Source organism: Acomys minous (genome assembly GCF_964271855.1).
Source record: "Acomys minous genome assembly, chromosome: 16".
NCBI classification, from domain to species: domain Eukaryota; kingdom Metazoa; phylum Chordata; class Mammalia; order Rodentia; family Muridae; genus Acomys; species Acomys minous.
Genome location: NC_140498.1, coordinates 74,287,535 through 74,299,634, shown reverse-complemented (window position 1 = coordinate 74,299,634; position 12,100 = coordinate 74,287,535). Strand labels below are relative to the sequence as shown.

General features: G+C 42.7%; 1 protein-coding gene across 2 annotated transcripts in view; it reads left to right on the top strand.

Moving 5' to 3' along the window:
* The window catches only part of BAZ1B (bromodomain adjacent to zinc finger domain 1B), a 64,139-nt gene that overhangs the window by 4,002 nt on the left and 48,037 nt on the right, over positions 1-12,100 (top strand). For both annotated transcript variants that reach the window (XM_084764561.1, XM_084764560.1), the window contains exons 2-3: positions 6,474-6,590; positions 10,363-10,507. In XM_084764561.1, the coding sequence (XP_084620687.1) occupies positions 6,474-6,590; positions 10,363-10,507 (262 nt within the window). The remainder of the gene's footprint in view (positions 1-6,473; positions 6,591-10,362; positions 10,508-12,100) is intronic.

Here is a 12,100-nt window from a genome sequence, read left to right as displayed (position 1 = left end):
ATTATACCCTGGGGGAGTGGGTGTGCGGTCATGCATATGCTTTGGTGCACATTGTGGAGCATGCTAGACAGGCACCATCATAGTACTATTTTTTGTAGACATTTTCTTTTCTTTTGGTTTTTCAAGACAGGGTTTCTCTGTGTAGCCTTGGCTGTCCTGGACTTGCTTTGTAGACCAGGCTGGCCTCGAACTCACAGAGTTCTGCCTGTCTCTGCCTCCCAAGTGCTGGGATTAAAGGCATGCACCACCAACATCTGGTGTAGGTATAGGTGTTTTCTTAATGAAAACTGAACCTGAATACTTTAAAATGGCACGTAATTAATAAACATCCTTTCTTTTAGAATTTCCTATACCAGTATTTAGAACATTTAAACAAAGGAATTCTTTAAAAATGATTAGAGTTGGAGGAAATTACTCTTCTGGAAATTTCCAGAAGCAGGAGCACTTTGAGGGTGGTTTAGAGAGCTCTGGACTGTGTGGTTGGCTGGCTGGCATGTTTCTTTATGAGGCTATTAGTGGTTCCATAGAGGAAAGCAGATGTATGGTTGAGCAACAGCTGTATTTGAAGTATTGCCACTCTTCAATTTATATTTATAATTATATTTTTAACAAGATTATTTTCTCTTTATTTTGATTCATGTATAATTACAACACACTTTTCTATTTTAGCTTAAAGCAGTGAGCCAGAATACTCTGGAAGGTACTTTATACCTCTTCATTGAATTTACAGAGGGAGTTTACTGTCATGTTATGGCTGTAATCCCAGCATTCTGAAGCTGTTTTAGGCCAGCCTGTCTCTAAAACAAAAGGGCTGGAGAGATGGCTCAGTGTTAGAGCATTTGAGGCTCTGTCAAAGTATCTCAGATTGCAGGCTCACAACCCCCTGCAAATCCAGAGGAGAACAGTCTGCCCTCTCCTGGCTTCGGGAGGTATCACACATACAGGGCATGCATTCATTCACACATTCAGATAACCTGGACCTGGGTGGTATACGCCCTTAGTCCCAGCACTCTGGAGGTGGAGGCAGGCAGATCTTTGTGAGTTCGAGGCCAGCTTGGTCCACAGAGCCTGCTCCATAACAGCCAGGACTACCCAGAAAAACCCTGTCTCCAAAAACCAAAGAAGAAAAGGAAGGGGAAGAAGAAGAAGACTGGAAGTTGCAGCTAATTCATTTATTTAATGATTGTATGTTATCATTATCATAGATTGTATTGCTTGTACTTTACCCTTGAATCTATGCGATATTCTCCCACAGGGGTAGTACCTTAGGCAAGACACTGTCACTAAAAGAACGATCATTTATTAGACTCGGTTTGGTATATAGTTTTTGTTGTTGTTGCTTTTAGATTTTATGTGTCTGAGTGTTTACCTGCATAAATGTGTGTGTCATACCCATGGAGGTCAGAAGAAAGGGTTGGATCTCCTTGGACTGTAATTATGGGCTGTCATGGAGGTGCTGGGAATTGAACCCAGCTCTTTCGAGAGCAGCCAGTGCTCTTAATTGATTGCTTGTTTGTTTTGAGACAGGGTCTTACTCTGCAGCCCTGGCTGCCCTGGAATTCACTATGTGGGCCGGACTGATCTTAAATTCACAGAGATCCACCTGCCTCTGCCTCCTCAGTGCTGCAACTAAAGGCATGTGCCACCATACCATGTCTAGCCACCACTCGGTTTTTTGTTTGTTTGTTTGTTTAGTTGTTTGCTTGCTTGCTTGGCTCTTTTGAAACAGTTTCTCTATGTAGCCTTGACTGTTCTAGAACTCACTTTGTAGACCAGGCTGGCCTCCAAGTCACAGAGATCCTCCTGCCCCTGCCTCCTGAGTGCTGAGATTAAAGCTGTGGAACTGCAGGTGGGCATCACCATACCCAGCCCACAGTGTTTGATACTTGGCCATGGGGTGATCTGTTAACTGAAAGTGGGTGTTGAGCAGGAGCTAACAACAGCCTGCTGGAAACTCGTGCTTTTGTTGTGTGCATCAATTGTCATTTGCTGAAGTCTAGAAACAACTGTCAAGGGGCTTTGTGGTATGTTACAAGAACTCCTAGGGGCTTAATGAGGGGCTGCTGTTATCTGTACAGCAAATCTCTAAACAGACTGAACAACATGCTTGAAAAGTTGGGGAGCTGTAAATATATTATTTGGAGAGGGCAGGGTTTCTCTCTGTAACAGTGTTGGCTGTCCTGGAACTTGATTTGTAGACCAGGCTAGCCTCAAAGTCATTGAGATCAGCCTGTCTCTGCCTCTCAAGTCCTGGGATTAAAGTGTGTGTCACCAAGCTGAATAAATCATTAAAAATTAAAACAAATGACTGGACATGGTGGTGCACACCTTTAATCCCAGAATTTGGGAGGAGAGGCAGGCTGATTGATGTGAGTTCGAGGCCAACTTGGTCTACAAAGCAAGTCCAGGACAGCTACACAGAGAAACCTTGTCTCAAAAAAACAAAAAAGCCGGGCTTGGTGGCGCATGCCTTTAATGCCAGCACTTGGGAGGCAGAGGCAGGAGGATCACTGAGTTTGAGGCCAGCCTGGTCTACAAAGTGAGTCCAGAACAGCCAAGGCTACAGAGACCCTGTCTGGAAAAACACAAGAAACAAAACAACAACAACAACAAAACAACAAAAAAGAGCATCAACTCTCAAGATTTGCTTTCTAATCCTATCTTTTCTTTCTTTGGATCATACTGCCAATGAACTCTAAACTGACATAGTTTATATTACATTAACTGGGTACTGTCATACACTTGCAATCTCAATACTTGGGAGGTAGAAGCAGGAAGACTGCCCCAAGCTCAAAGCCAACCTGTGCCACAAATAAAGTCTGAAACCAGACTGAGCTATAATTAAAAAGTAAAATTAAACCCTATCAAAACTACAACTTTGGGAGCCGAAAAGATGGCTCAGTGGTTAAGAAAACTGGGCTGTTCTTCCAGCAAACCAGGGTTTTGTTCCCAGTACTTACATGGTGGCTCCCAACCATGCCCACTTCCAGTTCCCAGGGATGGCACCACCCCACTCCAACCCCCTTTCTGGCCTCTGAGGACACCAGGCATGCACATGGTGCACAGATACACATGTAGACAAAACATCCATACATATAAAATATATATATTTTTATTTTTGATTTATTTCGAGACAAGGTTTCTCTATGTTATCTTGGCTGTTCTGGACTCACTTTGTAGACCAGGCTGGCCTCGAACTCACAGAGATCCACCTGCCTCTGCCTCCCAAGAACTGTAGCTTCAGGAGTGCACCACTGTGCCTGGCTATAGAATTGACACTGTTAGAACTCTTAGTATTATAGTTGTGTGTGTTTCTGACAGGCTTAATGCTCTAGACTCCCTCTAGAATGTTGGGATTGCAAGTGTTTTTTTTTTTTTTTTTTTTGGTTTTTCGAGACAGAGTCTCTCTGTGTAGCCTTGGCTGTCCTGAACTCACTTTGTAGACCAGGCTGGCCTCGAACTCAGCGATCCACCTGCCTCTGCCTCCCGAGTGCTGGGATTAAAGGCGTGCGCCACCATGCCCGGCTGGGATTGCAAGTGTTTACCATCCTCATCTTTTGTTTTTGTATTTTGAGTAATTAATGTGTATGGGTGTTTTTCCTGCATGTATGTATGTATACCACATACATGTCTAGTGTCTGGACATCAGAAGAGGACATAGGGTCTCCTGGAACTCTATAGATGGTTGTAAATTTGGATTCTGGGAACTGAACCTAGGTCCTATGCAAGAGCATCAGGTGCTCTTAAGCACAGAGCCGTCTGTCCAGCCCCTCTACTTCTGCTATTGAAGTCTTCACATATAGTTGGGCCACTTTTTTCAGACTGTCAGTGTCTTGGTCGGTGTTCTGTTCCTGTGAAGACACCGTCACCATGTAACTTATAAAAGAGAACATTTACTTGGGGCTTTATAGTTTCAGAGGGTTAGTTCATTGTTATGGTGAGGAACATGGCAGGAGCAATGTGGCACACAGGCAGAGAGACAGTTCTACATCCAAATCTCTAGGCAGGAGGAAGAGAGGGTACTGGGGCTGGCTTGGGCTTTTGAAGCCTCAAAACCCACCCCCTAGTGATACACTTTCTCCAGGAAGGCTGTACCTACTCCAACAGGGTCACTGCTGGTTCCTAATGCCCAAGCATTCAAATACATGGGCCTCTGGGGCCGTTCTCATTCCGACCACCACAGGCAAGTACTTTGGAAAGAAGCAAGGCTTACTAGTCTATATAGAATAAAGTAGCATATTGTAAGGAGAATAGTTCTTGGGAGTCATGAAAAGTAAATGAATAATGACAGTCTAGGATTTGAAAATACCGTATCGGTTATAGGTTGCTTAACCTTTTGAGAATTGCTTTGACATTTTGTCTCAATTACATGTGCAGCAGTTGCTGAAACAGAAAAACCTCAATTGACATTTTCTCTGAGTGGTTATATGGGAATGAGTGACTTCTGGTAACCTAAAATCTAAAACAGAAATCTGGGGCTGCTGACTCAATACCCTTTTAACAGGTCCACCTCTCCTCCCTATTTTGTTTGTTTGTTTGTTTGTTTGTTTGTTTTGAGCCAGGGTTTCATGTGGCTCAAGCTGGTCTCAAACTCCCTTTGTAACTGAGGATGACCTGGAACTCCTGGTCTTCCTGCGTCTGCCTGCTAGGTGCTGGGATTACAGGCGAGTGCAGGATAAAGCATGTTGCTTGGGACATACTGGGACTCTAGCTAACTCTAGTTGCAGCTCAGTTTGTTTCTTGTATAGCATCTGTTACTGTTACTATTGATACACAGAAGTAAACTAGTTATTTGCTATTTGAACTTGAGCATGGCTGGCTGACAGTGCATTCCAGTTGGGATGGTAGGAGATTTACTATAGTGTAAGGCACTCTTCTGTTATCTTCTCCCATCTAATTCAGGAAGACTGAACAACTAGTTAGTGGTTTTGTGAAGATGGTGTTATCAGCCAACATGAAAACATAAATAGTATATATAACAAATTATATATATAAAAACAAATAGTATATCAAAGCCATGTTTAGTAGTTCATGCAGTTGCTTACTTATTTTGAGTTGTGATACTTAACTTGAACTGATAGTCTGGTGCATGCCTAGGCATATGCTCTACTACTGAGTGACAGTCCCAGCCTGGAATTTTTTTTATTTATTTATTTTTTTTTTTTTAAGATTTATTTATTATTATGTATACAGTAGTCTGTCTGCATGTACACCTGCAGGCCAGAAGAGGGCATCAGATCTCATTGTAGATGGTTGTGAACCACCATGTGGTTGCTGGGAATTGAACTCAGGACCTCTGGAAGAGTAGTCAGCACAGTGCTCTTAACCTCTGAGCCATCTCTCCAGCCCCATGGAATTTGTTTTATAAGCCTTAGGAAGGAACGGGTGTTTCCAAGGCAGCTAGAAAGGCTGATGGTAAATGAGTCAGTAGTCTGCATTTACCCCAAATTGCCTGTGGAATGTGGTCATCTTACCTTTATGTAGACTTTTTTTTTTCCTGGGACTTTATTTTTTTTTAAATATTTATTTATTACATACACAGTGTTCTGCCTCCATATACACCTGCATATCAGAAGAGGACACCAGATCTCATTACAGATGGTTGTGAGCCACCATGTGGTTGCTGGGAATTGAACTCAGGACCTTTGGAATAGCAGACAGTGCTCTTAACCTCTGAGCCATCTCTCCAGCCCTGTAGACTGGTTTTTTAAATCTGTTCTTAGATTTATTTAGTGTGTGTGTGTATGTACACGTGTACGTACATGTACACGTGTACCGCTTTGGTTCCTGGTGCCTAAAGAGGTCCAGTGGAGGTACTGAATCTGCTGGAATTGGTGTTATGGATGGTTGTGAGCAACCATCTGAGTGCTAGGAATCTAACTTGTGTTCTCTGCAAGAGCAGTAAATGCTCTTAGCTGATGAGCCATCTCTCCAAGCCCCTGTGCAATGATTCTTGTGTTTCAGTTTCACTTAATCCTGCTGGGTGTGGTGGCACATTTTTTAAAAGCATTTATTTATTATGTATACATTGCACATTAGATCACTTTATAGATGGTTGTGAACCACCACCTGGTTGCTGGGAATTGAACTCAGGACCTCTGGAAGAGCAGCCAATGCTCCTAACTGCTGAGCCATCTCTCCAGCCCTGGCACATGCCTTTAATTCTACCACTCAGGAGGCAGAGGCAGGTGGGTCTCTGAGTTCTAGGTCAGACTGATCTACAGAATTCCAGGACAGGCAAGGCTGCACAGAGAAACCCTGTCTCGAAAAATAAAAACAAACAATGTGACCAGCTATTACCATGTTTCAATTATGATCATACTTTGAATTTATGACTGAAACAGATTCCATTCATATTTTCTCTTGTCCTACATTATAGAAAGGATTTTTTTTTTCTACAGATAGGTCTTTTCTGAATGTGTATTGGTTGTCTTTGTTATTTGCATATTGTTTTCCTGAGCCACTGCTGACAGAGAGTATGAAGCTCGCTTGGAAAGATACAGTGAGCGCATTTGGACATGTAAGAGCACTGGAAGCAGTCAGCTGACACACAAGGAGGCCTGGGAGGAGGAACAGGAAGTTGCTGAACTGTGAGTAGCAGAAACCTTGCCCATTGGCACCATCTTCATTATGTCAGGGAAGTTGGGTGGGGATAATACTAGCCGCTAAGGCAGTGTTTGTGTTTAAATGTTTGGGACGTGAATGGGATACGTTGTGTTAGTGTGCTGTATTCTGAGTGCTCTTGCTTAGTACCATTTTGCTGGTGTTTATGTGTGTTCACTTACTGGGTATTTTACAAAGCCTTTGGGTGTTCTTTACTTTGAAAATATAATTCTAAGTAAAGGGCTCATATGTTTGAGGCAGCAAAAAACAGACAAACAAACAAACAAAAAAAAAAATCCAGACTAAACCCACATTGGCCAGAGGTTCTGCGAAATATGTGATTTAGTAACTTAAAGTAAGGTAATGGGAGATTATTGAAAAGTGAAGGGGGCTGAAGAGATGACTCAGTGTTAAGAGCTTTTTTTTGTTTTTTGTTTTTTTTTGGTTTTTTTAAGACAGGGTTTTTCTGTGTAGTCTTGACTGTCATGGATTCACTTTATAGACCAGGTTGGCCTCAAACTCAAAACCTACCTCTACCTCCCAAGTGCTGGGATTAAAGGCAAGCGCACTGCCCGGCCTTAGACAATGAAGTTTTAAAACTTAATTTCTAGAAAGAGACTGAGTTTGTAGGGTTCAGTAATTAAAGAAGTCTGAAGACAGCCGGGTGTGGAGGTGCACACCTGTAATCCCAGCACTCAGGGAGGTAGAGGCAGTCCACCAGTGAGTCCAGGGCAGCCAAGGCTATACAGAGAAACCCTGTCTCGAAAAACTAGGGGGAAAAGGTTACTTTAAATGTCACACTCTAAGAAGTTTGACAACATCTTCAAAGGATGGTTAAGCTGGGAAGGGAGGCCCATGGGAAGAGTCAAAGGCAACAGCTGCTTTAGACTGGACAAGAGGTTCTGTTCAGCTGTGGTGTCGAGGGAAGTCCAGCAGTCAATGAGGAGGTTAGGTAGCCATGGATAGAACAAGACAATGCAAACCCCAACACAAGGCTGAGGTACAGCCCCCATTAAAGCACACTGAGCACTCTCCTTTCCATGAGTATTCGCATACCTCACCCACTCCTCCCCAGTGCTTCATATGAGTGTAAAATGATATGGTTGAGGGGCTGGAGAGATGGCTCAGAGGTTAAGAGTGCTGACTGCTCTTCCAGAGGTCCTAAGTTCAATTCCCAGAAACCCCACGGTGGCTCACAACCATCTATAATGTGATCTGATGTCCTCTTCTGGCCTACAGGTGTGCATGCAGGCAGAACACTGTATACATAATAAGTAAATAAATAAGTCTTTAAAAAATGACCTGATTAAAATTACATGTTTAATTGTCTACTTAGTTATTATTTTCTGTTAAAGGAATCTCTTAACTGTGAATATCTTTGCATATATAGCAGTGTTTTCCAGTTGCTTTTTTTGTTTGTTTGTTTTTGTTTTTGTTTTTTTCGAGACAGGGTTTCTCTGTGTAGCCTTGGCCATCCTGGACTCACTTTGTAGACCAGGCTGGCCTCGAACTCACAGCGGTCCGCCTGCCTCTGCCTCCCGAGTGCTGGGATTAAAGGCGTGCGCCACCACGCCTGGCTTCCAGTTGCTTTTTTAAAGATTAATTTTATTTTCTGTGTATCAGTGTTTAGTCTGTACATACATCTGTACACAGTGTGTGCACAGTTCAGAAGCTAGAATCCCCTTGAATTGGAGTTACATATGTCTGTGAGCTGCCATGTGGGTGCTGGCAGTTAGCCTTGAGTCCTGCAAGAGCAGCCAGTGCTCTTAACGACTGAACCATCTCTCCATCCCCACAAAAGGATTGGAACAGACTGTCCTCAGTGTCTGCAGACCATTTTGTAGTGTGCTCTGCCATCTTGGGTGTGAGAGTTACGATTACTTGTACTAGCTGAGCAAGTGAAAGTGATAGCTCATTGGTTACTTTGCAAGGCTTTGGATTCATCAGGAACTGAACCTGTAACCTTTCCTGAAGCTTTTATCTGTAAAATAAAAATGCTAGACACAGGATAGTGTGAGAAGTGAGCGAATGTATTTGAATCAAGGGACAGGAATAAATTTGCATTTGGAAAAGAGTACATTGCAAAAGCAAAGTAATGACCCAGCTTGATGGCTCACACTCCAGAGGCAGAGGCAGACAGATCCCTGAGTTCAGTGCCCACCAGGGCAAGTCATGGGGAAGATGTTGAACTTACGAGTACTATGCCCATTATTTTCATTTATAAGTGAGAAAACTAACCTAGAGAGTTAATTTGACAAATATTTAATAGTTTTTGTTTTGGGGCTCCCTTTTCCCCTCTGTAAACTGCATGAGTCTTTCCCTGCTTCTCTCCTTGTGTTTATCCGTCTCTTTCCATACTGGCCTAGATATTAGAGACCTTCCTGCTTTTGCACCTAAACTGGGTTGGTGTTTGTTCTTTGTTTTTTTGTGGGGTTTTGTTTTTTTTTTTTTTCTTTCTGGTTTTTCGAGACAGGGTCTCTTTGTAGCCTTGGCTGTCCTGGACTCACTTTGTAGACCAGGCTGGCCTCGAACTCACAGCGATCCGCCCGCCTCTGCCTCCCGAGTGCTGGGATTAAAGGCATGCGCCACCACGCCCGGCCTTTTCTTTCTTTCTTTCTTTTTTCTCTTTTGCTTTGCTTTGCTTTTTGATACAGGGTTTCTCTCCCCAGTGCTGGGATTAAAGGCATGCGCCACCATGCTAAAATTTTTTTTTAAACAAAGGGAAAAAAAAACTGCACAGTTTGGTGGCATATGCCTTTAATCCCAGCACTTGGGAGGCAGAGGGTGGTGGATCACTGTGAGTTTGAGGCCAGCCTGGTCTACCAAGTGAGTCCAGGACAGCCAAGGCTACACAGAGAAACCATGTCGTGAAAAAAATAAATAAATAAAAAATAAAAATAACTAAGTTTTTTTAAAAAAGATTTATTTGTTTTATGTGTGAGTACACTGTCTTCATGCACACCAGAAGAGGGTATTAGATCATATTAAAGATGGTTGTTAGCCACCATGTGGTTGCTGGGAATTGAACTCAGAGAGCAACCAGCAGTGCCCTTAACCACTGAGCCATCTCTCTAGCCTCTGTTCTTTAAAATGTTTTAGATGTATTTGTTTTATGTATATGAGCATTTTGCCTACATGTATGTGTGTGCATCACATGCTTGCTTGGCACAGAAGGAGGTCAGAAGAAGGCATCAGATTCCCCTGGAACTGGAGTTACAGGCAGTTGTGAGTTCTGTGTGCTGCTAGAAACTGAATTTGGGTTCTGTCTAAGAACAGCAAATGCTCTTAGCTGCTGAGCCCTTTCTCCAGCCTAGTGTCAAGAGTTTTTTTAAAGGTTTATTTATTTATTATTTATACAATATTCTGTCTGCGTGTGTGCCTATCGGCCAGAAGAGGACACCTCGTCTCATTATAGGTGGTTGTGAGCCACCATGTGGTTGCTGGGAATTGAACTTAGGGCCTTTGGAAGAGCAGCCAGTGCTCTTAACTTCTGAGCCATCTCTCTAGCCCCAGTGTCATGGATTTTAATCTTTGTTTATTTCTCAGTGCTCTGCATGTATTTGCTAAAGAAAAGTTTGTTTTGAGGGGAGGGAGTGAAACACATTGCATGAAATTCTCAAGTCATTTTTTCTAAAAGAATTATTTGTTTTGCTGTTACCCTAAAATTGTTCTAAAACATTAAGTCTTTTTTTAAAGTTTGAATTGAATCTCTGGGTAACGGTTTTTATATTTTCTTGCTAACTGTTGACATTTATTTAGTTTGAAGGAAGAGTTCCCCACCTGGTATGAGAAGCTTGTTCTGGAAATGGTTCATCATAACACAGCCTCCTTAGAGAAGCTAGTAGATTCTGCCTGGTTAGAAATCATGACTAAATATGCTGTGGGAGAAGAATGTGACTTTGAGGTAAGTGTCTGGAGTAATTTTTTGTTCGTTTAATTTTTGAGATGGGTTTCTCTGTGTAGCCCTGCCCATCTAGAAACTCTTTGTAGACTAGCCTGGCTCCAAGCTCAAAGACCCACCTGCCTCTGCTTCCCAAGTGCTGTGGTGGGACTCAAGGCATGAGCCACCTCTGTTTGTTTTGAGACTAGGCCTCACTGAGTAGCTCTGCTTGGCCTGGAACTTGCTGTGTAGACCAGCTAAACCCAAAGTGATTGGCCTGCGTCCTCTGGGATTAAAGGCATGTACTACTACTGTTTAAAAAAATATCTGGGGTCAAGTGGTGGTGGCGCACACCTGTAATCCCAGCACTTGGGAGGTACAGGCAAGTGGATCACTGTGAGTTCTCAAAAACAAAAGAAAAAAACAAAACAAAAGAAAAGAAAGACAGATTTTCTCTGTGTAGCCCTGGGTGATTAGCTCTAGAGACCATGCTGGCCTTAGACTCACAGAGAGAAATCCCCCTGTCTGTGCCTCCTGGGTATGCTGGGATTACAGGCAATTGCTGGGATTTTTTTAAGTGACAGGCTGTCTTGCTCTGCGTCAGAATGTGCTGTGGTAGCCAATAAGTAATAAGGTCAACATTCAGTTCATATATGCCTGTCTGAGACCTCACTTGGTTTGCATTTTATTTCACAAATGTATTTAATGAATTTACTCTTTTGTGTGTGTGGGGGGGGGGGAGTCCCCTTTTTGGTTTTTCTAGACAGGATTTCTCTGTGTAGCCTTGAGTGTCCTGGACTCATTTTGTAGACCAGGCTAGCCTTGAACTCACAGCAATCCTCCTGCCTCTGCCTCCCAAATGCTGGGATTAAAGGTGTGCACCACTATGTCCAGCTATGAATTTACTCTTGTTCTGTGCATTATATATTTTTTATTTGTAATGTCTGAGATTATCAATGGTTTTGTTCATTGGTTGGTTTGGTTTGCTTTTTTAAAAAATTAATTTATTTATTATGTATACCAGAAGAGGGCACCAGATCTCATTAGAGATGGTTGTGAGTCACCATGTGGTTGCTGGGAATTGAACTCAGGACCTTTGGAAGAGCAGACAGTGCTCTTAACCTCTGAGCCATCTCTCCAGCCCTTGGTTTGCTTTTTTAAAAGATAGTCTCACTCTATAAGTTAGGCTGGTCTTAAACCTAGTCTAAGCAGTTTTGCCTCAGGCTCCCTTTATTTTTGAGACAGGGTGTCTACATAGCCCTACCTGTTCTGGAACTCACTCTAGACCAAGCTGTGTAACAACTCACAGAGAGCCACCTGCTTCTGCCTCCTGAGAGCTGGGATTACGGGCGTGTGCCACCACATTTGGCCTGCCTGTGCCTATAAGTGCTGTAATTACATGCTATAGAAATCTGGCTTACTAGTGAGTTTTAATCATACATGATATCAGTTACATCTTGAAAAAAGATTGATGGAGGACTTGAGTGGTGTAATTGAGTTGAGTTTAGTAAAGGGACTTTTGAAATTAGACAGGAATACTTCACAAGAAGTTCTGCTGTGAGCACTAGGGAGATTGTAATTTCTAAACAAACCTCAGGGAAACAAAGGGAAGGAGGA